The sequence below is a fragment of the Ammospiza caudacuta genome, chromosome 3 (assembly GCF_027887145.1).
Source record: "Ammospiza caudacuta isolate bAmmCau1 chromosome 3, bAmmCau1.pri, whole genome shotgun sequence".
Taxonomy (NCBI): domain Eukaryota; kingdom Metazoa; phylum Chordata; class Aves; order Passeriformes; family Passerellidae; genus Ammospiza; species Ammospiza caudacuta.
Window position 1 is genome coordinate 108,123,531 of NC_080595.1, and position 27,849 is coordinate 108,151,379.

The following is a 27,849-nucleotide window of genomic DNA, read 5'->3' on the forward strand; positions in this document are numbered from 1 at the left end:
TAGTGCATGCTTCTGACCCCCATGTTTACTAAACACATTGAAATTTCTAGCCTTCATGGGGGGAAAAAGTCTATAAACAACCTCACCAACCATAGAAGTTTAAGGCAGTGAAAGGAGCAATCTACTAGAATGGTACTACAGGCTTGGTCTTGACTTGTCTTTGGTTTTCTTTGGGGGATTGTATTATTTTTGCTAGGTTTAGTTGGGTGTTCCGGGATTTTTTTTTTTGTTTTTAATACAACACTGACCCTATCACTTAGGAAGCTGGACCTGATGTCAGGCCTCTGTGAGGTTTGAAAGGCCTGCATACAGTTTTGCACCTTTATTGCCTGCCTGCTGTTGCCCTGTGTTTGTTCCAGCCAGGACCCATCTCCTGTCACACAGCCCCTCTGCTGCTTTTGGGGCAGCACACTAAGCCTGGCTAAGGACTTGCACTTGCTGAGAATTTTCAAAAATATAGAGAAACTAGCTAGCACAGTGCTCTGAGCAAAGACCTTAAAGGTTCTGCACTCCTGACAAAGCTGCCTCCTCAGGATTACTTATTTTCACTCTGGTAGCAGTAGCCATAAAAACAGAGCAAGGAGAGCAGGGACCCCTCCTCATACCCAAGTTTATGTCAGTTCTTCCTCTTGTGCTACACCCTGAAATCCTTCGTGAGTGTCAAGGGGAGAGGGGATCAGTGACAGAATGATTCCATTCAAACAATGCTGGCGGCTAAAGTATTTGCCTGGGGAGATGAGGGCTTAACTGACTGGTCATTAAAGTTTCATGCAATCCCTGCTCTCAAGAGAGCAACTCTCAGCTGCTCACAGCTCCACAGAAAGCACAGACACAGAATAAGGACATGAACCAGAAAAGTATTTTAGATCCATTAGTTATAATTTACACACCAATGACATACAGCATAAAGACAAAATATACAGATCTTCATATATATGTACATTGATCAACACAGTGCACAATTTAAAGTTATGTTACAATCAAGTGTACAATTTTAAATATGGCTTTATAAACTAGTAATAACAGTGCTAAAATAATGTATGTCTCGTGTAGTTCATAGACAAACAACATAATGCAGCTGCAGCATCAGAGTCCCCATTTAGAAATGTGTTGCTTCATTTTGTTAGGTTAACCTTGTACACTGCAGCTAGCTGGATATATCCCTTGCCCATATACATCTACATATACTTTATTCTTGCTGGATTGCACACCCCTGTCTTTGGGACTTGCATTCTTCAAGTATCCTGAAAAATAAGAACTTGTACATTTGAGGAAAGACAAGTCAGAAGAACAAATTAAGAAGTGAGAGAAGAACACACACAATCACAGTGCCCAGTGAAAATACCAATGTGACCAGTGCAGACAAAAAAAGCACTTTTTTTTAAGGGAGCTTAAAAAAGAACAACAGTCACATCTTGTTTGCCTTACTGCCCCCAACAAAGCAAAATTTTACTTAAGTATAATTAGACAGGAATGAGAGAAGTGGTAAATTCAGGGTCACTTGGAAGCTCTGTTGGAAACTCCGGCACCGCTGAAGCAAATGGCACTTTTGTCAACGACTTCTAAGTGGAGCAGGGTTTTATTTATTCCACAAAACTTGAATGCCTTTTGGAAGCATATGTTTCAGCTGTAACTTGTTGAGCTGAATGTGTAAATCATTACATGAAATCCCACAAACCTTTTTATGCTGAAGTCTGACCAAAAGCCCATAAGGATCTCCTTGGCCTTGAAAAACCTGGGAGTGGTGCAACCAGGACACAGAACTAAGGGTTTACACTGTAGTGACACACAGTGCTTTCAGTGACTGGCATTCCTGTGCTGTACACAGACTAACACCATTTAACATTCCAAATTGCTCAAGAGAGCTGCAGAAACCTCTGCCACGAAGTAGTATTTCACACTTGGGCACCTCCACAGGGAATGAACACAGACTAAGCCCTCCCCAATGGCCATCAAAGAGAGGACTGCCCCAAACCAGTGACATGGAGCTGATTCCTGTTGCAACCCTTCTCTCCACCAAGGCAAGGCTGTGGAGACTGGGGTCACTGCCCTGAAAACTGGATGCACATGTGCAGTGTGGGGGAACAGCTTCCCTCCACAGGACACCAGTACAACAGCCCACACTCACCAGCAGGCTCAGAGCTCACTGCCAAGGCTCATTCCCAAACAGACCCCTGGCTCTGCAGCTCAGCCACAGGCTGACAGCAGGCTGTGCCCAACAGGGGCCACAGCTACCACAATGAGCCCCTGCACATCTACCCAGCACCCAAGGCACAGCATACATGGATACCCCAAAGCACAGATGAACTGCTGAAAGCCACTGCAGCCACTCAGAGCTACTTCTATTCCTCTGGTTCCATGGGATTAAACACTACAACCTGCATGCTGCTCTGGATCACAGCTGCTGTGATGGCCATGGTATGGCCATGACTCACACCTATGGGTACCCATTTCCATATCCCAGCTACTGGATCATCCAATTTAATTCTGTATTTAGAGAGCATAATTTGCTTTATTAGTATCACATGCCTAAATCATAATTTTGCAGTATTTGGGGAGGGAAGGAGGGCTAGGCCAAACAGCTACTTGTCAAAAAACAGCTTCAAATCCTTATTCAAACATCTAAGGACAAGACCCACTTGAATTCATCCCCTGCCACAGAAATTTCACTTGGTGAGCTGCCCTGCATAAATCTGCACATAACACGCTTTTCCAGCAGGCAATATTTTGTAAGGCTTAGCATCTGACAGATACAGGCCTTTCAAGGAAAACAGTATGAAACTGTCATGATTACTTGAGCAGACATCACTGACAAAAGCAAATTTGTGCCTGAACTGTTGCTGCAGAAATATTTCAGGCAGTATTTTTTCAAAGAGAATATAGATCTGGAGGGACACTGCCAAGGTTTTAAAGATCAAAATGTGTTACTTGCAGTGCTATAATTGGATGGAAACAGTCCTCCAGATCTGAAACATCAGGTTCAGTTTGGTTTTTAAATCAAACACCACATTTGCAGGATTTCTGTAGGACCTATACATCCCAGTGCCTGTTTCCCCCACTCAGTAACAGTGAGCTCTGCTGACAGAGCCAGTGAGACCAACAGGGGTAAACAAATCCCTTCTGACATGGCAGAGTGTCACACAGTCAAACACTGCCACTCACATGGAAAAAATCAACAGACTGCTTCAAATCTAACTCCACTGGAAATGCAGGGCTTGCTTTGAACTCCCATTCTCCAAGTGAGGGGCAGAGCAATCACTCATTCCTTTAAAGCAGCACTATGGAAACACAAAGGCAGTACTCAGCCTTTGGCAGTATTTAGGGTCAAGGAACCAGGAGGAACAGTGCTGTCTCTTCACTAGGATTTGGGCTGTGCTCCAGCTCATAAGCAGGGCAGGGGTCCCATCCATCCAGTGCAAGAGTGGCCCCTGAACCCCGCCTAACATCACCCCACAGTGAGTTTCTGGCTGTGGCAGAGGGATCTGCAGCCAGGGAAAAACCTTCTGTGTCACCTCAGACATGATGTCCTGGCATCCATCAGCCTCCAGCTCCTGCCAGGAGCTGCTATCCCAGCTCACCTGGCAATCCACAGCTGTCCCCAGCAGTTTCATGGCTGCAGAGACACCTGCTGACCCCCAACCTCCACAGCAGCACCATCAGGATCTCCAGCATCCCTACAATGGACTCGCTCACAATTTTCATCAGGGACGGAGGAAAAAAAAGAAAAAGGAAAAAAAAAACCAAAAGGAAATTAAGATGCCCTCTATTTTTAGTTCTGTACTGCCCCTCAGCACTAACATTAAAAATGGATATGATGGAATGGAAAAAAAAAAAGACTGCAGGACTAAGAAAACGTTCTTTTAGCAAAATTTTGGAAAGTCAAAAACAATTGCTCCCTTTTTAAGAAAACACATCCTTTTTTTTCCCATGCAAACCAAAATAAATGAACACTTTTTAATTTATTTTTTAAACTTTTTGTTTGTTTGTTTCCCCACAATTTACCAAGACAGCTTTCAAAAGAAAATGCATGGATTAAATCCTTTTAACGAGGTCTGACCATCCTTTAATGGTCTTTTAATGACTGGGACTCATCTGCTGCAAGCACACCTTGCAATGCTGAACAAATGGAGAAAGCACAGCCTCAAACATGCATCAGTAAATGAATGAGAACATCTCCATCAGAATTTCCAACACACTAATTATTTTAAATAGGAGCTTTTTGGTGCGGATTCCTTTTATTCAGAATATCAATACCTACATTTTTGCAGATAAAATCTCTCCTGACTTTGCCATGGAGTTACCCAGGCCATCACCTCTGCACTTTCAAGCCTAAGACTTATCTTCCTGTGCCCTATTTTTGTGCTTAGTTTCCTGAGAAGGGTCCCAAGTAACTGGATGATATCTTCCCCCTTGGTTTTGGTTCACTTTGCCATTCATACTTGCCCACAACATTGACTGGAATAAGGCTCCAAGGACATGCCTAGGGAATTGTGGAAACAGGTGCAAATTCACACCAAACTTGTCAGCTCCCACTGCAGTGGCTCCATGCATGAACAGACCTGGGGTTTCAGTGCAGACAAAGGTGTCCCTGCTTTCAAAGCCAAGGCTAACTCCAAGTTTCCCAGAGCAGGGCACTCAGGATCCTAGGGAGCCAGCTATTCTTTGAGTGCTGGAGGTATTTCAAGCTCCAGACTCACTACAACTACCAACAATTAACATCCTAAAGCCACTGTCTGCCCTGTGTGCTCCTAGAACATTTGGTACAACCAACACATTATAAAAAACTTGCTGAGGGATCCTGATTCATCTAACTGTAAGTCACTGAGAATGTCATAATTAAAATAGGCCACCAACAAAGTCTGCAGTCAAATACCCAATTTTATATGCATATTTAAAAACACAACAGCTCAGTATGCTTGATATGCTCTCTCTCTACCAAAATCAACTAATCATAGCCAAGCAACACTGAAGTACATGCTTAACTTCAAAGCTGTGAGTAAATCAAATGGATTCATTCTCATCTCTAACCTGCATTTAGGGAGATGTGAACATGAAGCATGTCAGAACCTGTGCAATCATTTGGGATCCAGATCCACAGACATGTCAGCAAAGGCAATTTAAATTAAATTCTGGTCATGCTTTCAGCATCTGCATTTCCCCAGACACATGGCAGTGCTGAGGGAACTGTCCCATCTCACCTCCTCCCATGCATCAGCCTTAGGGACTGTGCACTGCAAGCCAGCACAGTGCCCAGCACCCCCTGAAGCCCCTCCCTAGGCAGCTGTAAAACATTCAATTGCCTGGGCCAACAGCCTGCAGCTACACAGCATCCCATGCCTACTGATACCTCAAACTGCTTTCCACCTTCATGGGTTTGCTGTCTGTTGGTAAGGAATACAAAGCACCCACTGCTGAGACACACCAGGCTTTTAGCAGCAAATCCCAGCTCTTTAGCCTTGCCTAGAAATAGCAGACAGCAGCCATGAGCAGGGAGTAAAAACATAATAACAATAATTCAGTAACACAGAAGAAACTTGACCAACAGACATTCCCAATGAGTTAACACTGACATCTGCCTCCTGCATAAAAGTATTCTAGAGTAGTGATTTCAGCCTTCTGCAAAGAACAAGAAACATTAACCAGCTCCTTTCTGCAAGATTATGTTTTCTTCCATCCTTCCCTGACTGTCTCCAAAAGAACTGGGAGCAGTTCTTTCCTGCAGACCCTGTAATACCCAAAGTATGGGTAGCTATCAAATAAAATTCCCCTGAAACTTTGCCAAAGCACAGAATCTTTTTAGGTTGGAAAAGACCTTTGAGATCATCAAGTCCAAGTTTTAACCTAGCACTACCAAGTCCACCACCAAACAATGTCCCTGAAGTGCCACAATCTGCATGGCTTTTAAATACCTCCAGGGGTGGTGACTGAGCAGCCTGTTCCAATGTTTGACAACCCTTTCAGTGAAGTTTTTCCCAATATCCAATCCAAACCTCCCCTGGCACACCTTGAGACCATTCCACTTATCCTAGAGCTTGTTACCTGGGAGAAGAGACAAACCTCCACCTTGCTACAACCTCCTCAGGCAGTTGTAGAGAGCAATAAGGTCTCTCCTGAGACTCCTTTTCTCCAGGCTAAACACCCTCAGCTCCCTCAGCTGCTCCTCACAAGACTTGTGTTCCAGTTCCTTTCACCAGCTTCACTGTCCTTCTCTGGACATGCCCCAGCACCTCAATGACTTTCTTGTAGTGAAGGGCCCAAACAGAACACAGGATTTGGGGTGCAGCCTCACCAGAGCTGAGACAGGGGGCAATCACTGCCCTGGTCCTGCTGGCCACACTGCTGATACAGGCCAGGGTGCTGCATGAATCTCATGCACCTCAGCACACCCCTGGCTTATATTGACATGGCAGTCAGCCAACACCATCAGGGCCTTTTCTTTACAGCATCCATCATTTCCTTCCATGGAAGAAAGCTGTGCCAGTCATACCTCTTCCATTTCTGTCCTCAACCCACTGCTGTAAAGATAAGATAATAACACAAACCAGCTGTTACAAATGCTCCACTTTCCAGAAGTTTGTCCCACTTTGATGGGACATCTTGTTTTGAACATGAACAAAAATAGGCTTGAAAGGTCCTGCTGCCCTCTAGACCTACAGTTCGCCCACGTGTTTTAAATGTGTTTACCTTGGTCCACCTGAACAATTACACAAAACAAAATACGGTTGAAATAGTCCAAGCACTATGTGACAGCTGAATCAAGCAAAATGGTCTCTTCCAAAGTGGTATAAACCTTTTCCTGACCTGAAGGGGAAAACAAATCAGAGTGATCCCAAGAAACAGCTTATCTGCACAATGGGAGACACTTGTACACATCACTTGCATTGTTCATGATCTCTGTACTCATCCATGTCCACATCTGAGTCAAAGAGGGAGTGTCCAGTGTAATCTGTGTCAGGGGTTTGGGAAATACTGTTCCCTTCCTCATCAAATGTTTCTGTCCTTGAATAAAAACTGAAGTCCCGCAAAGGGGAGTAAGTCTTGCTTGCTTCGCTGCTCTCCTCAGATTCATACAGAGTGTTGTCATCATCATGGTGCCATTCTGGCCAAAATTTCCTCCTTATTCTTTCACAATACATGGCAAGGTTAATGAGTTCACCTGCAACACAACACAACAGACTTCAGTAAATATATCCAGGCAATAATGCTCTAACTCACCTGGTGATGCAAAAACACATCAGTTGTGTTAGGAAACAAACTGTGTAGGGCCTTTCCAAAGAAGTTTCAAAATTCCAAGATGCCATCAATCCCCTTAGCAGCTGTTTTTAATTTTAATGTAACCACATACAAGAAGGATTACACAGGAATAAGAACAAATGCATGGTCACACAAATAGCAAAGTAAGTATCCCAAATTCAACCTCTACAAAAAGAAGTCAAGACAAGACACTAAAACTGTAAGGTTTCTGTCGTAGAACTTTTTGCTTAATTGCAAACACATGGTTCCTAAAGACAGAATTTGATCTTCTGGATGGCAGAGCATGCTTATTAAATACAGTGAATGTGCGGTTTTCACCACCAGATGGCAGCGTTGTCTGCAACATAAATTCACATTTAATATGGCCACCTGCTCACTCCTATGCTCCCAGCCCTAGTATCTTATGCCTGGTTTATAAATACATGTATGCTTACAGAATAAATCGTTAAAAAATTCAAAAAAGAAATAACAGCGTGTTAAAAGGGAGGTGAATGTAAAACCTGTATTCATCATGACAGCATAAGTAGGTTGATAGGTACAGAGAATCAACCACACTGATTGATTGGGTATTTCAATCTATTATCTTCTATTTATTTTCATTAGAGACAAACTAATTCAACAAGCATAGTAATCCTTCTACACAGCCATGAGCCCTTCAGAATTTTACCTGTGATGGCCCAGACATCAAGAGGAAGAACTGCATAGCCAATATTTATAGCCTCTCCTCATTATCTGAGGAAAAGAGTAAGGCTGTGCCTCTTCACCACAGGTTTAGCAGAGCTGTCTTGCACAGAGTAGGTTTACAGGTCAGATTCACTCCTTTTACACTATTTTACATCCTTTTCCTCCTTAGCTCTTCTCATTTTTCATGCTGTGCGGTTTTACTATGAAAATGGATGCAAAGACACTTTATCCCACAAAAAAGAACCAAACCAAAGAACAACCCTCTGTGGGGAGAAGGGGCTTGCTGGCTTCCAATTCATGCAAAAGCAAAGTGACTCCAAAGCCAAGCTGGATCTCTTCCTTGCCTGGCATCTTCAGGAGCAGCAAAGGCTGTAATTTCAGTGAGACAAGAGCACTTGCAGTTCTACTATCAAGAAAAGTTCTCAGCTCAGCAGAATTTGGTTAATGGCTGTTCTTCTGTTTTCTCATACATTACCCAGCATTCACTCCTTAGAAGCTTTAAGGCTTTGCCATGTTAAACAGGGAAAAGATCAAGTAAAGAAATAAAAACAATTGCTGTGTAGAACACTAAAGAGAAAACAAAGAATTTTAACAGAAAACAATATTACAGGATACAAATGCTACATCAAAGGCAAGAACAGTCTGCTGAAGTACTGCAGTCTTCAAAATGTCCTTCCAAGGTACTCCAGGTTTAAACGTGAAAAATGCCACCAAGAGCTTTTAATCAGAGTTCACTTATGCCTTCTTACCTTTGATTAGTCTCTCTGGTCGAGTCCCTGGTAATGTCCACATTGCCTGTGCCAGATGTCCAAAGACAGTGGCATCAACAGTAGAAACAGTTGATCCCATAATGTACTTCTTGTCACCTGTAAATACAACAGCAAATATTTCTTTATTGGATGTCACTCTTCCCCAAATTAAAAAAGAAAATCACAGTTCCACCTTTAGCATATTCATTTTACTGAAATAATTTCAATGAAAATGTTCACTTGCTCAAAGACAGGGATTCCAAAGCTGTTTCAAGGGTTCAGCAGGTGAAATCCATTACTGCAGCTGCCCCTGTGCTCAAGACTTCTATAACCAGGCCAATTGCAAACCCACCACTGGCCAAGGAACGTCCTCTGCTCCTCACAGCTGGCAGTGCTCACACCCTGTACTCGTTCTGCTGCATTGAAAATCTGCTCTGCAGCTACAATATGCCTGAAAACACCATTTCTGCCTTTGCTGCAAACCCAAAACCACTCAACCACGATTCAAAATCATGAACTTGCTGAAAGAAGCTTGTCACCCTTTACCTCCCACCCATCCAGATCCAGGTTCAACTTTCTCATCTGATCAGCTGGAAAAAGAAAAGTCACACCCAAAGATCTCCTCCCTCCCTGTTTGTTCAGGATGAAATGGATGCACCAGTCAGACCTGCAGCAAGTGCTCAGAAACAACCTGCATCTCCAGGAGGAGGACAAAGCCATAGGCAGGAGTGGACAGGTCCTCTCACACACCCCCACTGACCCCTGACAGGGAGAATTCAGAGGCATGTCAGGCACTAAGTGAAAACAGCAGCCCTTGGGGACTGGCCTGGTGCAGTGGAGGGACAGGTCCGCTCCTCTCAGTTCTGCTTTACCTCTCTGGGCACCCCAATATCATGATAGCCCTAAACAGCCACCACAGCACAAACAGACCAGCAACTAAGGCAAGAAAAAACATCTTTTCAAAGCCACTGTTTGCTACAAAACATCCACTGTAGACTGGTTTTCCCATCACAGGCAGAAGACCTGGAACAAAGACCAGGCACAGAGCACACGGTGAGTGAAACATGAAGTATTGCAGAGGTCAGGTTAGCTGGCTGCACTGCTCCTGCCTCGGCCCAAAGTGCCATTAACTCTGTGAAATGTGGCACCTAATTGAATTCTCAAAATCCACTTATCCCATCTCCCCAGGACATTCTTCCAAGCTGCCTGTAATTCAGCAGGTTATTCAATGTTCAGTTTATTGAGCAAGTTCCAGAGGAACTGTCCAGTGTAAAATGCATCAAATTCCAGAGTACAGTACAAGGAATGCTGCCAAGCCCCTGCACAAGAGCACAGCAAAACAGGAATACCCAGTAACAGTAACCTTCTCTGGCCTGTCAGATGTCATTTGAACATGCAGCTAACTCTCCCCAGCTCCTTCCACGGTTCCATCAATTCATTGTTTGAAAACTCTGTACAGGGTAAATGTTGTGTCTTTTTGGTATTTATCTGACACCTAAGCACTCATCAATCTCAAGCACAGCTCAAAAATGGGTCCCTAAACCACAGTTACATTCCAGCAGCAGGAATTTAGCACCATACAACTGGGTCTTGAGATTCAATCCATAGTGGTGTTGTGCTGGGAAGAAATAATGCCATTTCCATCTTGCTACAACTAAAGCAGGCTCTGAGTGAGGGCTAAACCATCCCACCCTCTGGTTCCCCAGGCACAACACCCCACACCTGCAGGTGCATGGAAACAAAGAGCAAGAGGAGAAAATGAAACTGTGGAGTTATAAAACTCCAAATCTTTTAAGTCATGCTGCTCCACAAAGTATGGCACCTCTGTACATTTTTTTCCACCATTACCAATGTGTTCTCAAAACTTCCAGTGCAACTTCAGTCCAGACTTTCTGATAGACCAAATATCTGTGTCTGTTTTTAGGCAGGATTACACATTGTCTGTCACATCCAGCAGCACTGATCATCTCAAACACCCTCTGCATCCCCTGGCTAATCCAACAGAAATGAAATCACCTGATCACAATGGACTTGGATCAATTTTGTACTGAATTCCCAGAATTTGAGAGTACCCAACTCCACTGTTTACAAATGCATGCACCAGAAGATTCAAAAGCAGCTACTCCAACAGTGGGTGAAGAAACCCCAGCAAGAGGCAGGTCTGTGGGACACAGGCCTGCACCCTTCCACAGAGGCAGCTACAGCACTTGCAGGCTGCTACAGGGCACTTAACTAACTTCAGAGGCTCAGATCCAGGTTAGTCTGACCTCTGAGTTTTCAGCTCTGAGCGCCCCTACCCTCCCCAAAGCATCAAATGCTTTCCAAAATCCACTTGAGGAAGCTGCTGGCCTGCAACTCCCTGCTCAAAATCCTCATTTACCAAGGAGCCTGAGAGGCAGAGAGCTGAGAGGGCACCAACAGATTTATGGCCACTCACTTGCCTCTTCTAAACAATTACCAAAATGTGTATTTTTATATATTGCTAATTCATGTGCTCATTCCCCACACTTTCTGACACTATTACCACACATTAGGAAACTGCTACAACACAAGGAAATTATATTTGTGGTTTAAAGACTGCAGGACAGAGAGAAAGGTGATACCAATGGGATAGGCTGATCCATCACAGAGGGATTAGTTCCAATTTCCATGTTTATAAGGTCTGGAAGAGTCTGTCAGGGAAATGGGTATAAGGGAGATAGAAAAATTATTCTCAGAAATAAAAATAAAGAAAATAAAAAAGCATCAAAGATGTGATTGGAAATGTCAAAATTCATGTCATAAGAACTGACAGCTGCAAAGTTATCATTCTCTGGAAGCAGCTTTTAGAATTAAAAGATATTTTTGTTCCCATGTGAATGATCCTTGTTAAAAAAGGGGAGCATTAATCTGATATTCCTGATGGCTGACAGCTACAGTTTGGTATGTGCAGCTATTCTGCACCATAGGCATCATTTTTAAGCTCTTAAGATAACAGCCAAAATCTCAACTACTTCCTCTTCTGGGAAAACACTTGGGTACATATATATGGAGGGGAATCTCACAAAGACTGTGCAGGCAGTGAGCTGACTGCCTTCTCCTTCCCCCTTTGAAACAGGGGACCCTCTAGTCAGGCTGGAAGTCTTCATACCACCTCCTGTCCCCATTCCAAGATACCACCTCGAGGGCACAGTTACCTAGACCCTACCATAAACAGTTGGCTGACGAAACAGGAGCACAGTGATGAAAATTAAGGCAATTACAGAAAAGTAGACAAACTCATCAATAATCAAAAGGGAAAATAAAATTATTCATGTTAACTGTACACTGACTAATCTGACATCCATTTCAGAGGGGAAGATGAAAAAAATGTACAACATGCAGCTGGTAATGTAATAAAATAACAGGAATACAGCAAACAGCCATCAAGGCTTTTTGAAGTACACAGGTACATTCTCAACAACAACCTGGAATTAAGAAGAAAAACTCTGCTGGTAACATATGTATAATACAATTTAAAATTTGATATACTGAAGAAGTGGTTGAGGATTTTCAATACATTTTCTATAAAAGCCAGAGACTGATGACAGCATTTACCTTCACAGGGAGATGACCCAAGCCACCCAGGAAGGGAGAAAGAAGTAGGAAAAGAATTTGTCATCAGGCTAGAGTCAAACTCTCATTTGAAACAAGTCCAATTTTGAACAGATTTAGAGAGTGACTAACATCTGTCAGCAAAACAAGGTGGCACCTCCACCTGCTGAAATCCCATAATTAAAACTGGATGGCTTTTAGAAAGCCACCTCCAAGCCAGCAAAAAGGCAGAGCCTCAAGACAGCAGTCAAGCAGTCCAATCCACAGAGATCTGTCTAGATGATTAAATGATCCCTTTGAACTTGAAATCTTAAAAATCTCAGTGTCAGTATACACTCCAGAGAAATAAGCAAATCAAGATACTTTCACAAGTACTCAGATACATGTTTTAGTTTTCTCTTGAAGGTTCCATCTGCTCTTGGTAGCCAGGGATGACTTTAGCACAGACATATCCACTGCCACTCCTTTCAGCCGGACAGGCTTGTCTAGCCAGAATCAGGGGCTTTGCTGGGCTTCTGAGTCATAGACGGAACTTGGCCCAGCTCCTGTCCCAGCCCCTCTTCTCTTTGTGATGAACATGGAGCCACACAGTGCCAATCTCAAAACTGCAACATCAGCAGTCCCACAGAGGAGAGCACCTGGAGCTGGCCACAGCTCTGCAGCAGGTATGACCAGATCTCCTCTTCTAAAATGAATTGCTCCCTTCCTTCCTCCCTCACAAAGAAAAGAGACTTCTTCATCTCCAAACAACAGATTTTCTCTGAAGAGACACTAGAATAGATAATTGCTTCTGTTAACAAACAAAATGCAGCATAAGAAAGTGCTGTTAAAGGAGGAGCTGTCAAGTAATCTTCCCCTTGCCCATTGTGTCCATGTGCCCATTGTGTCCATGCGCCTCATAAGTTTTTTCCACCCTGTTCCCAACCCAGCAACTCAACAGGTTTGTTTCAGAAAACAAAGTTACAAAAAACTCTACAGCTGGGTTACTGCAAATACCTTCCTTTCCAAAACAGCTTGGAAGTCCAGAAGCATGCTTTTTCCTTCCCTTTCTCCGCAAGCACTCAGCTTCTGCCCTCTGCTGGGCTCTCCCCAGCTTGGTCCTTTCATCTACTCCACACTTGTCTCTTTAGAACATGTACAGTGTGTCCCTCACTGCACATGTTCTAAAGCACAGGGCAGGGAGGCATCCTCCTCTCCCCCACTCAGCCACCTCTTTAAAGCAATTGTTACAGGGAACAACACAGGTACCTCCTGTCCTCCATTCAGCCACCTCTTTAAAGCAATTGTTACAGGCAACAACACAGGTACATCTCTCTTGGTTTCTCCCACAAGAGACACATGGAAAGTGACCGCCTGCACCACAGCAATTCCTCAAAATGCAAGTCATACCCAGATGCACAGCAAGCTTAGCTCTCAGTGGAGCAGAAGGCAAGAAGCACAGTGCAGAACAGTTCCAGTGCACATTTCAACCTGAGCCACATGACAGAAATGAGGTTCATGTAATTCTAGCTAAGTGAACTCAACCTTAAGACTAATTGTATGGGATGCACCCAAGATAACCAAGAATCTTAAACACATGTATTTTGACAGCACAGAACCATCTCCTACTGGGAGCTTTGAATAAAGCTGCTGACACCAACCAAACACAACAAAGTTCAGCTCATCAAAATAACATCTGCAAAGGGTTTTCAAATGGCAGCCTTGGAGCAATCTGTCAAACAGCCACAAATAAAAAACAGGAAAGGAAATACAACCAGGAAATAAAAAATGAGACTCACACTCCCCAGCCCCCATAAAAGGTATAAAGAGGCTTCATTTGCAGAACTAAACACTGCATTTTCCTCATTTCCCATCGCTAAATGCTCTTCCAAAACAGCAGGCCATGTTTTGCTGCTCTACATACACATACTCTGTGCTCAGAGAAGGAAGCCTCTTATGCCTCTAGACACACAATTTGGCAGCAAACAGTGGGAAAAGAAAACAGTGTCTCTGCCAGAGCAAGGAAGGCACTAAAACAGTGTCTCTGCCAGAGCAAGGAAGGCACTAAATGACAGCCTCTACCTTCTGCCAAAATGAGATTATTTGCGTGTGATCAAGCTGTCAGGGAGCCCTGGAGGTCAGTTCCAGCCTGTGGAGAGAGGGGCTGTGAGCAGAGCACCATAACCCGCTGTACCTTACCCAGCAGCCCTGCCAGAGTCCTCATGTCCTTCTCCATCAGCGTGTACATCTCCTCCTCCGAGAAGCGCCCGATGCCGTGGCCGTACATCTCCCGCTTCACGATCCCTTTGGTCAGGTGGCAGAAGATCCACTTCAGCAAGTCGCTGAAGGGGCCAAAAAGCGAAACCATCTTCTGTGTCTCGTGAAGATTTTCCACCCACTGGCAATAAGCTAAAGTCCTGGAAGGATGCAGAAAGAAATTACAGCAGTGTAATCCCCAGAGAGCCCAACCCAGCAGAGGCTCGCACAGAGGTCAGGCAGGTGCTCGCTGCCCTGATGGAGAGGCAGCTTCCATAAACAGCAGCCTCTGAGGCAATCGGAGTGCCAGCAGAGCAAACTCACTTTACAGTACTTAGGCAGACTGCCCAGTGCTTATTCTCTCATTAAATCATGACTCACTTCAGGAGAAAACAAGATTCATGTTGAAATATAAAGTAAAAGCTGCAGAATTCTGCTAAACTCTTGTAACAAAATACATTTATTAGATAAAGACGACTCACTGCACAGACCTAGGGAAAACAACAAACAAACAGCCCCCCCAAAAAAATCAATCTTTCCCACCAACCCTTCTCCTTTCTACGCTGCTGACACTTAGGCAAGCAGTAACTTTGCTCCAACATAAATACTGAAGCAGTAATTTTTCAGAAGGTTTCTCTTCCGAAACTAAGAATAACATGAACTTTTAAAAATAAAATACAAAAAATTAAGATGTGATGGTTATTGAGTTGGTTTTCTCCTATACAGTTTCCTCTATTCAAAATGCTGATTTTATGAGAGAGACATTTCTAAAGGACTCTGTTGTGTTCCATGCTTTAGTGAATGTCAAGTAATATCTTTTTAAAAGTCTTTTTATATAATTTGCCTCATCATCTTAAATTTTTGTTACCCACATGAGTTTTTGTTATTTATTAATATTACAGGCACACACATCTTGATTTGTTGCTAGAGAAACCTATGAAAAAAGAAACATTAGCTTGTTTAATATCCAGAAATTAGTATCTTTTAATATCTGGAAATTTAGTATCTTCAGAAATTACAAATAAACCAAAAAGACCATACAGATGAACTTTTGTCATAAAGTTCAAGGGTTTCTGGAAAAATAGCTAAAGGCACCTCAAAGTAGACAAGATAAACATAGGAAGCCTGTGGGGTCTCAGAAACACTGGGAATTGATACACATATTCCAATCCAAGCCATTCCAAGGCTTCATTGTTTTAGTTTGGAATATGACTTCAGTTTTATCACTGTACATATTTCCAACACCACATAATTTCCTTAGTGCTGATATGATTCACGTAATTCAGGAAAGGAAAGTAAAAATAAAAACCCAGTATCTGCTGGAGAACTCCTGTGACTTCTTTTGATAACATACATTTTATCAAACTCACATTGTCCACTGCAGTTCAATGCCTTCTGCTCTAGCTGGTTTCACTGAAGTCAGTAACAGTGAGCTGTGAACAGGCTTTGCCTTTGCTGCAAATGCATAACCAGGGAACAACAAAAATGTACCTGCTCTGCTACTGATGGCTTTGACCCTCAACAGATTATGCCACAGCCTCCAGCACTGTGTAATTATAACAAAAGCATCCTGCTGACATTTCACATGTTTCAACACCACTTTCAGAATGGGGTGTTCTGCATAGTCCTGGTTTTTCAAACTTGATGGATGAACTCAAGTCATTGAGCAGGTTTCAGCAACGCAAAGTTTGAATCAGAGACAGATTTAGCAGAGGCACCAGCAGTGCAGGAGGAATGTGAAGCCAACAAATGCAGCAGTAAAGAGCTACTGGAAGTCCTAAAGCACTGACTTTGTCTGGAAGATGTGGTGTGAGACTGCCCTGTTCCAGGAACAAAGGTAAAGCAGGACTTAAGGCAAATGGAAAGAAAGCTGGCCTGAAGGCATAAGAGCAGGGATATTATAACCCATTAGATCAGGCTGCTAAGGGTCCCATCCAGCCTGGCCTTGGCCACTTCCAGGGACAGGGCATCCACATTTTACTGGGCAACCTGTGCCTCACCACCCTTTGAGTAAAGAACTTCTTTCTAACATCGAATTTACATCTCTCCTCTTGTGGTTTAAAACTGTTCTCCCTTGTCCTATCACTATCTACCCATGTAAAAAGTCACTCTCCCTCTTTCTTATAAGCCCTGTTTAAGTACTGGAAGGCCACAACAAGCTCTCCCTGGAGCCTTCTGCTCTTGATGCTGAATAACCTCATCTCTCCCAGCCTGTCTTCAGAGGAGAGGTGCTCCAGTCCCCTCATCATCTTTGTGGCTTCCTCTGGACCTGCTCTAACAGGTCCAGATCTTTCTTACGCTGAGAAGAGGTGAGGTCTCACAAACACAGAGCAGAAGGGGAGAATCAGCTCCCTTGACTTGTCTTGATGCAGCCCAGGATGCCATCTCGTGTCCAGTTTTTTCATCCACCAGAGCCCCCAAGTCCTCCACAGTGCTGCTCTGAATAAGCTCCTCTCCTAATCTCTAAATTAGTATTTTTACTTGAATAAACTAAGAAGAACTTGCTCTCTGAAAGCACTGCTCTGCCTTGCTGCAAAGACCCTCCTTCCCCAGGATGGACCTGACCTGCTTCATCTCTGCAATACACTTTAGTTACTGTGGACAACAGGCCTGGCCTGGAGAAGGGCAACAAGAAAAAGAAGTCAAAACAAAACAGAAAAAGAACTCAGGAATTCCATTGCAGTGCTTTTTAAGTCACCCCAGTTGCACAAGATTAAACCTGCTCACTCCAACCACACCAGTGAGCTGGCATCACACCAAGAGTGAACAACCATGTCCAAAATTGTTTTAATTTCATAAAACAGAATGAACAAGGTTTCCCACAAAGCTAATTGGCCCATACTTTCATGCAAAAATACACTTTCCCAGAGCTCACTTGCTTGCCCTGGGAGAGAAGGTCTTTGTGTCTGGAAGAGGCAGAAATTAGACCAGGTGTTTAATGACTAGGACAGCAATAAAGAACTACACAGAATTCAAGTAATCCTGCATAGGCTAAACTGTCAAGCACAAATCTTCAGACATCTGCTTGTCCCTTTGAATGAGTAGAATTGTTTCATGTCCCAAGTGTCAAATTTACATGGGCAATGAAGGCAGCTAAATAGACAATCACAGAATTTACTTGCAAAATGTAATGGTTCTGAGTAGACAAAACAAGGAAAAAAGTAGGCTCCAATTTAGGGAGAGTTAAAAGAATTCTATTCAAGGGTTCATTAATTTTCTGCCAAAATATGCTTCTTAATTCCACCCATCACTCCTATATTCAAACTACATTAGTGGAATATGATCAATATCACAAAAGGTTAGGAAATGCCAAAAATTGGGTAGTCTACACAATAATCTACTTCAGTACATCATAACTATACATTTTACACTGGAGTAAGCATTTATGGGATGACATAATTATTTAAATATTGGCCTGAACTGAGCATTTGGGGAAACATTATCATTCGTGTTTGTGCCAGCACATCTGTACAAATCTTAAGAGTAGAAATAAAACAATAATGCATTAAGGAACAATGCTGTGGGGGTGAAGTAAATCCTAAGTCTAAATGTAACAGCAGCTTTGGCCTCAATACATACATCAGGCAAGGAGATGAAGAAAGTGACTCATCAACAGCAGCTTGCCTGATTATCCCAAAACTCTCTGAACTTCAAGGCAAGGGGAAGGCATTCACAAGGATGTGAACAGGGGGTTATTTCTCCTATCTGAATGTGCACAGACCAGAATTTCTTGACATACAAAAGGATTATAACAAATTCATTCCACAATCAGCTGTAGAAACCCCACCTGCTGTGCAACTTCTCAGAGCAACTGGTTTTAAGACACCAGCAGCATTCAAGGCTCATCACTGCAGTAGGAGAGACGCTACTCTTAAAATTGGCTTGATGTATTTAAAAATATTTACATTATAAAAATATTTTATGTTTAACATTTGGCAAGTCTAAATACTGACTAAAGTCAGATTCATCCATATTGTCATATTATGCTCTTCCTGTAGGTCAAGCATTCATCACATATGATGCTTGCTTCTTGAAAAACAAAGCAAGAAACAAGTCAAATATATTTGCAAGTGCATATATACATACACACACATTTATAAATCACTACAGCTGTGTTTGACAATACAGCTCAACCAATCTAATGGGTTCATCTGCTTAAGCCGAATATTCAAGGCTTTATGTTCTCACTAAGCACATTAGTGTCACCAAACTAAGATCTGCCTCCGGAGATCAAAGTGACAGAAAGCATCTCACAGCAACTGCTAGCCCTACAGGCACCCAGGAGGTGCCTGGCCTCAATCCCAGCAGTATTGTCAAGACCAGCATGCCAGCTCCAGAAGGAAGTGAGAATCAGACCTCCCTTAATCAGAGCTCTGATCCCACAAATGTGCTGCAGTTACACCAAAAACCCAACGCGCTCCCCAGAGGTGGCTGTGGGTGCCCCACTGGTTTCTGGGGGTCCATGGGTCACTGCAGGCAGTGGAGGTAACTCAGAGCAGGCCTACAGCAGATGGCAGAGGTCTGCATTGGATCCAGGCCTGGAGTGAGACTCACAAAATTATTTCTTTTCCATCTCTTCACTGCTGGCTCGCCTCAACACCCATTCAGATTAGAGGACTTCTTTTTTCTTTTGCCAACTAAACACAGCAGAAGCTTAATGGCTTACTGCCTTCTCCAGGGACTGGAGCTCCAGCACCAGCTCCAAATGAGTCTTGTGCATCTCAGAGACAGGGTGTAACCCCAGCATGGAAACAGGCAGGCTCACTTGTTGTCTTCCTGCCTGAGCCCTGCTGGGTGTCCCAGCCTGGGGCAGAGAGAAGGTGCTCAGAGGCTGAGGCTCTCCACAGCCCCACACTGCTCCCAACTCCAGCCACAGCAGTCACTTCCACATGTAAGAGGCACTAACTGCTGAGGATCAACCACTGCTTGGCAAAACTAAACATTTCTGGAGGAAATGCTGAGCATCCACCAGGGTTAGCTCCACCCAGAGACAGCACACCACAGGATGTACTTTTCTTCTTTGTCCCATAAATGTACTACAGTATTACTAATTTATGATGAAGCTACTTTGCATGCTGCTGGCACTAAACAGCAGGAATCACATTCTGCATCATGGCTTTGGAGGCTTGGTTTTATATACCTCGTTCTGCAGAAATGCAATCACTGTTTCACATTCCTCACCATGGGACATGAGGACACCAAGAAAAAACCCTAAGCTTCTAGTGGGAATGCTCAGGGACAGATGTGAAGGGATCCCACAACCACAGATGCAATGCTGTCAAGGAGAAATATGTCCTACACAGTGAAAGCCTGATTTTACTTTGGTGTAAGTACAGATGGGCAAAGTTTTTGTCCAGGAATTACAGCAGTACAACTGCAACACTTCATGGCTCAAGCTTTGCCTGCTACAGGAATCTGCAAGGTTTAACCTCACCAACACATCAAGCCTCTGGTACAGCTGGAGGGACAAACAGTAAGACTCACAGTTGGACTTTTTACTGCACTGCAGCAAAAATATATGGCTTGGAGGAACTCAGCTGTGTGTGACTACACACGGAAAGGCAACAGGGATACACAGCCAGGCATGCCCATCTCTGTTCCTGATGTAACTTTGTCCACCTGTTAAAACAGGTGCCCCCTCTCTGGACCAGTGCCTGATTTTGCAATACCTGTCTTCCACATCTGCCAATGTCATGTCCAGCAGTGCCCAGCCAGCTCCAGGGGAGCCTGGATGGATGGACAACAGCTTCACAGAGGAAAGCACTGTGTAACTGAGACACAACAGCAGTATAAGCCCGCCATCAGTAATGATACATTTAACACAGTTAAATCTATGAACCATGAAACAACTGACACTAAGGCAAGGAGATGAAGCATTAGGGGACTAAAAGGCTTCATCCTCCTTATGGCAGCCACAATAACTGAGGATGGAAAAATGAACAAAAAAAGAGTTAACTTTACAGGCTGCCTGTATCATGTTTGGGAGGTTATGACACTGCAGATGGGTATAACTGGTGAAGGCCACACTTCTTGGAAGGCAAAGATTTAATTTCTAAACCAAATCACTTCAATACACTAATTACTGAGTGCTAAAATTGTTCTATCAGGAGACACTAAAAATTATTTGAAGAACTATATGTAAACATACTGCTGCTGATCTTTGATCAAAATGTGAAAGAAAAAGCAGATAAATGCATTCAATTTATAAGTCACACACTGTTTTGAAGAAAAAATGTGCAACATAAATGCAAAACTTAGCGCAGCAAGCACTTAAATACATACTAGAAAGTAAACTATTGAGAGAAAGCCTTGTGCCTGCTAAGGGAGCAAATGCAGTATCCAAAGTGCATGTCCAGCTGATGCCTCTATGCCCAAACTGGAAAGGGCACTCAAGAAGGACAGAAATGTAAAGCACAGAGGAAATCACAAGAATTATTTCCAAAGGTGTCAGTAAAATGCATAAAGTCCCAGAAAGGTTCTATTTCTATTTTCCATTCATATAAGTATTTCAGCTTCTCAGGATACTGTGACTAACACTGGACATTATCAATGGGCAGTGCTGTTAACAATCCATATCAACAGGAGAATCCTGTGTTACAGGAAAGGCAATGAGCCTTACTGCAATCACTCACACATAATTAAAATCAGTAAAAGTAAGAAAACAATATTCTGGATTCACCACAGACACTGGATTCATTCCTCTACACCCCTCAAACCACAAATACATTCAGCCACCTTGATCTTTTGGTCTTTACTAACAAGGCTGCTCCTGTACAGAAGTCACATTAAACAGAGGAGCATCCCACTGCTGCTTCCTTCTACAAAGCTGCAGTCAAAGGCCTGACTTTACACTGCTTGCACAGCACAGCTTTTCAAGGGAATTATCCCTGGCTCATACCACTGCACACATAAAGGAGCAGCAGTTTCCTAGGATAAAGAGAGTTGTGAAGTTAATAATTTGGTACCCAAGATTTCTGCAAGAGAAAAGAAGCATTTGAGCCAAGCTCAGGGACACATCTGACAGCACAGAACACAGCCAGCTTTGCCATGCAAGCTTACCAGTACAGGTGCTCCTCCACCATCTTGGTCACAGCTCTGGAAACAGCTCTTTCATGTGGACCAAGGTGTTTATTTAAATTCACTCCAAGTTTCTCTTCCAAAAAGTCAATAATGAACTCGGTGCCAGATACTTTCTTGTGATTGTATTCAATCCAAGGCATTTTCCCTTGAGGGGAAAGTTTTCCATCAAAATAGTTCTAAGGGGGAAAAAATCAAGTAAACAAACAAATATACAGACAAGAAAAGCCCTTCAGGTTCTCTTTTAATGAGATAAATATTTTTAAATAATTTTCTGTGTTCTTAATAAAACAAATCCACAAATCTTTTTTTTTTTTTTTTTTAAATAATACTCTAGAGTAACAATGGCTATTCAATCAGAGCAGCAGCTTTACCCTACATAAAATTCAGACAGAATTATTTCCAGGCCCTGCATGGTGTTCCATGCTTCTATGCTGAATGTCATGTGATATAATATTATTTAAATAATATTATTTATTATTTAAATACCTGGGTTATTTAAAGGTTGGAGATGCTCCGATCTCCCAGAAGATAGTGCCTGTTATCCTAAAGAAGTTTTAAATCAGAGGACTCGCAACTAAATTCAGTTCCTGCATGCATCTGCACTTTCCATGTCAAAAGCACCTTAAAAAAAATAAATTCACTACCCAACTCAGGTGGCTGCATTACCTCCAAGGACAAAACACACAGAGTCACAAGCATACATGAAAGGTATATCATTCCAGAAGGCATATCATTCCATGAGCAGAAGGGAAATCTGCTTTCTGCAACTTCAAAACTTAGAAATCTCAGACATTTACAGACATACTCGTTACAACTGTGTCTCCCAAGAGCCCAGCACAGCAGAGCACAGCATCACTGAATACTGCTGTACCTGCTCAGCACAGCACTCACACAGAAGCAGCAATGTGTTTTCCTATGACAAGGCGAAACAGAGATTAGAGAATTTCTGTCTCATGTAACAAGCATGAGAAGAAATGCTGGCTGTCAAAACATGATCAGATATTTGTCTCCAATTCTCTTACTCCTGAAGGCAAAAACACAAGGCACAACCTTTTTCCTTTCTTGTGATTCCCATCCTTGCATCCTGTTATTTAGTGAATGAAAACTCCTAGCACAGAAAGCTGAGCAGTAAAGGCTCTGCACTCTATCTCTGGCAATCACCCCAAGAATTTCAGGACCTAGCTCCTAATTGCTGGAGGTTTAGGGCTTGCAGTTCTGGATTGATGTTTGGGTGTCGAGTATTTACCTTTCCTGAGTCCATTTAAGACAGATTAAGGTGCTCTGGCAGCAAGGAGCATACACCAGAACACACCTCCAGCTCAGTCTGAGAGCACCAGCATCATGGCTGCCCCCCCAAATGCAGATGTGCAATGCACTGGGATCATGCAGCCGTTCCCAAAGGCTCTTCCTTCCGGATGAAAATGAACAGGAACACCTCTGGGAAGCAATGCCTTCTGGCTGCAGCCTTTCCAGGGCTTGCCCAACAAACAGCATGGCAGGGACACTGGATGATACCATGTCTCACACACCTCACCCCTGTGTGAGTGACCAAAGCAGCTGAATCCCTCCCACCCACACCTGTGGGTGACACAGGGGCCAATCCCATGGCACAAGCTCTAAATCTGCTGAACATCTGAAACTGAAAGGAGAGCACTCCCCTGTCCTTCCACCTTCCAAGAGCTCTCCTTCATCAAAAATGGCCTTTCAGCACTGAAACTGACACATTTCCATAATTTTTCTTCATGACTTTACAAGAGAAGCACAAGGTTTTCCTGGAACTACACAGCATATTTAGAAGATCCTGAGCATTGCTGGCTTAATCTTCATTAAGCCCTTCCATTAAGACATTTCCCTTCTTGTGCACAAACACTGGTGGCTTGCAGAAGCTACTGGACTTGAAGATGTGTTTATTACATCTTCCAATTACTGCAGTCCATACCATTTGCAACCCAGAAAAAAGCAAGTTATTACTCAGCTGCACATTTCTTCAAGCACATATATCTAATACATATAAATACATTCCCTAAAAAGATTTTTGTGTTTCACTACATACGGTTTATCAAACAAAATAGGAAATATCTTTCACTGACCTGAGAAAAATCTTAGTCTCTTGAGAAATCCGTTGTACTGTTTTTGTATCCACTGCTCTCAAACAGACATTTTTAGGCTTGAAACCTCTGCATCCTTACGGCTCATACTAATTGCTATCAAATATTTATCAATTTTCCACTTGAAAATTGTTCCAGCTGCTAAGCAGGAAAAAGCTACAGTATTATTAAAAACCAAAAACAAACCAAAAGAATATCCCTTTTCATTCACAGTACATTAAGTGCCTGCAGAGCAACAATAACAATAGCACTACAAAACCTCATTCATAAGGAATTTACAAAAAGAATGACACAAGGTATTTCTAGGGTAATTTTACAGTACTATGCAGAAGAAATTAGATTTCACATTTTCCATTACTCCCGTTTATGATTTTACGTTCACTCATGTCTTTTCCTGAGGAGGCTGCCATTTCCACAGACCTGGCATGAAAACAGCATATTCCTGCTGTGCTAATAATTTATCAGATTACATAAAGGCTCAGCTCTTCATATTCTTGAGGAAATCAAGGAATACCCAAAAGATTTTGATGAGCACACAGACAGGGCTCTTTCAAAGCAAGCTTTACCAAGAAAACCATCAAATGTTTTGAAAACACAGCTAGGGATTATGACAGCCCAGCTGGGGTGGGGCTGCCCAAACCATTTTTCATGGAAACTCACACATAGAGAGGTAGATTCCAGAAAACATAAGCACATGACAATAGTGCATGTTTTGGGAGAAATTCAGGTGATAGTAAGGTAGGAATATGTCACTCTACTCCAACCGTCACATGCCATTAAAGCACATTGCATAACACAAAGCACAATACTCAACAGTCTGATGCACCAAGGAATCAAAAGTGTAAAAGCTGTTTGAGCACCTCACTGTCTTCTGTTCACCCCGTTTCAGAACCCTCCCTTCAAAGCAGTCCCTCCCCAGCAAGGTGATGACCACAGCAGGTCTCCTGGGACAAGCACCAGCTGCCACCTGCAGCACCTCTCCATCATGGCCCTGACAGTGTGCAGGGAATCTAGGTGTTTCCTTCAGGATCCTGCTGATCCCCCTTCACACCCACCCTGCTGCCTGCCAGGCAGCCATTGGATCACCTACAGCATCCTAAGGGTAGCACAGTCATGAGGGAACAAGATCAAAGTCCACAGGAAGAGTGTAAGAGACTCCGGCCAAGAACAGTGCCCTCTTCAGCTCCCCTTCCACTCAATCCCACAGCAGCAGCCCTACTTTCCTCCACTCAACAGAGCCCAATGCAGCACCACACTCCTAACACAAGGACAGAAACAATATCTGCTTCTTCCAGAAAAAAAGAGCTGTGTCCTCAGTTCCACCAAACTTACCTCTAAAACCTTTCAGAGGGTCAGTGACCCCACAAACACCTTAAACCTATGTAAGCCAGCACAGCTAAAAGTGCCATCCTGGTGTTCCCAGCACCCACAGGACCCATTCCTGCTCCTGAAAAATGGCCCACAGAGCATGTGGGGAACCAAGCTGAGTTAAAACCAAATAAACTATATAACATGCTCTAGCTAGGCCAGCTCTGATCAGCCTGAGCTGCCACAGAACAGCATGTGCAGGAAGGGACAAGGGCTGACGGTAGGCACGTTGCTTTTGATGGTCTCGTCAGTTTCGAGTACGCACAGCTAGTGAGAGACATGCAACACCAAAAAGTAATGCTGACCTTCAGTACAAAAACTGAAGAGGGGAGGACAACCCTCTGGAAATTCCTCTCTGCAAAAAGCTGTGTGATTTCTGAGCAGCATGAGCTCTCCAAACAACTCCATCCTGAATCACACAAATGCTGTGTTATCTTTCAGAAGTGACCATCTACAGTCACAACCATCTTTTATAATGCAGTTTTATTTACCTACTCTCCACCAGAGCAAACCCAACCATCACAAACCTTTGAACTGCATCAGCCATTAGAAAGAAAACAGATCTCACCAAGAGAGTCATCCCCTCAAATGTGCAATTTCTATCCAAATTATTTTGAGCAAAGCAATGTGCACAAAGCCCTCCTGCTTCAACGACACGTTCAACCTTCAGAATCTTTCAAGTTCTGTAAACCTAAACGAGGAAAATACATCCCATAGGATGGAAATCTTCCCCTTTAGTACTCCCAAGCATCTGATTCAAATCCCACTGAATTGTAAGAAAACATTAAACTCAGACTTTTAAAGAATTAAGCAAAATGTACTGATTAGACTTTCTTTCTCTTCCAATTAAAGGAGTTTAGCTGCATATGAAGCTAAATACAAATGGCAGATGTGTTAAAAAAAGGTGCAATAGGGTTGGCTTTCCACTGTACAACATTTGACTTATACAAAACATTCTTCCTAACACCTTGGTATGGAATAAAAGGCCAAATTTATATTACTGAGGAAAAAACAGAGAGAGAAGAAAAAAGGAAAAAAGTCCAGACACTTCTTCTACCTAAGATCTTAGTTATATATATCACCATTATTTTATCATCTTAAAGGCATTCAGTGCTTAACACACACAGAAAAAGAAAATCATCCCAGGTCTCAAAAAGCCTGGGTGCTGCACACCTTGCCAACACCACAAGATGAGTGCCACACTTGCAGCGTCCCAGCTCAACCTCGATGCTAACGGGCAAGGCCGTGAGATTCAAGTGTCCACTCTCACAGCTTTCTTTCACTGGAGTAGCTCAGGGCTCATTCTCTGCAGGAAGATGGCATGAGATGCACCCAACCACAATTAAGGAGCAGTACTCATGACCTCTAAAAGCAATCCTATCTCACTTCACTGGGGAGGAAGCATTAGCCATGGGAGAGGAAGCAAAAGCTAAGCACTTCTTCCCAGACAGCTTTAGAGATAAGGCCTCCAGAAAAACAAGAACCTGCAGCTGTCTAATTGTGGTGTCTTTAGCATGGTGAAATTCAAGGATCAAACAGTCTTCTGCTTTAGTTTTGGGGTGCTATTTAGTGTTATATAAATTCCAGACTATTCTCCCACTTCAGCATTTTAACATTGATTTAGCTTCGCCAGTTAAGTCTACAGCTGTTTCAGATAATCTTATTCAAGTCATATCTTTAAAGGTTATACACTAAATTTAATTGGAGACATAAAAACGTTGGCAAACCCACCTAGCTGTAGGTGTATGTTTACATCTCCCTGGGTGAGACAGACTGGGGGAAGGAGAGGCAGGACGCCTATGTGCCATTTCACGCAATTACAGAGAGCTGCAAGGCAAAGGCAAACTGCACGATATACCTGGTAGGGTAAATCAGCCATCCTCAAGTACGTTTCCATCTTCAGGCAGAACGGGGATAAACTCGGAACGCCATTCCTAGGCCTTGAAAACTGATGCAGTATGATAGCATCCTTCGAATCGAGTTCTTCCTCTTTCCTGTCAAAAAAAAAATTAAAAATACAAAAAACACCAACAAACAAACAAGAAAACCAAGCCAAACCGGACAGGCGCACGATACATCAGCACATTGAACAGACAAAGGAGAAACCGCGGCTCTCGTCAGCCCTCGAGGGGTTTCGCCGCAGGTTTTGGTTGCCGGGTCCGGAGGCAGCGAGGGCCCAGCCCTGGCCACCTGTGGGGGCGAGCGCAGGGCTCGCTGCGGAGCCGCCTCCTGCGCTGCTGCAAAGGGCGAGTGGGGGGGAAAGAAAGGCAAATGGCAGAAGCACAGTGAAGGAGAGACCCCGACCCGCCGGCCCTCGCCATCCTGACCCCGCAGGTGTAAGCGGCTCCGAGCGCCGCCCCGGCCCCGCGGGAAGCGCCGCAGCCCCGCAGCCCCACAGCCCCGCAGCCTCACCGTATAGCCAGCAGCTCGTGGAGCAGGTACGCGGCGGCGGCCAGCAGGGCTCCGCCCGTCAGGTACAGCGTCTTCTTCCACCAGGAGTCGGAGCCCAGCGCCGCCATGGTGCCGCCGCCGCCCGACAGCGGGAAGGCGACGATCTCGCCCCCATAGAAGGCGGGCGGCGGCTCCTCGGGCCCCGCGCACCAGCCCAGCGACAGGCTGCGGTTGCGGCTCAGGTCCGCCACGCAGGAGCGCGGCGCCGCCAGGCCCACCCCCCACAGCATCCTGCGCCCGGCACCCGCATCCCCCGCCCGGAGCCGCCGAGCCCCCCGCCCTGCCCTGCCCGGCCCCCGGGCCCAGCCCGGCCCCGCGGCGGGGAAGGGCCGCGCCGCGCTGGGCGG

At 43.9% G+C, this 27,849-nt stretch overlaps 1 protein-coding gene across 1 annotated transcript; it reads right to left on the reverse strand.

Moving 5' to 3' along the window:
• Positions 1 to 878: 878 nt before the first annotated feature.
• FAXC (failed axon connections homolog, metaxin like GST domain containing) lies at positions 879 to 27,732 on the reverse strand. Its single transcript, XM_058801614.1, has 6 exons — positions 27,464 to 27,732; positions 26,910 to 27,045; positions 21,555 to 21,751; positions 14,439 to 14,656; positions 8,688 to 8,804; positions 879 to 7,156 (listed from the first exon to the last, which is right to left on the reverse strand). Exons 1-6 carry the CDS (start codon positions 27,730 to 27,732, stop codon positions 6,873 to 6,875), a joined length of 1,221 nt encoding a protein of 406 aa, XP_058657597.1. The 3' UTR covers positions 879 to 6,872.
• Between the last annotated feature and the right edge of the window lie 117 nt (positions 27,733 to 27,849).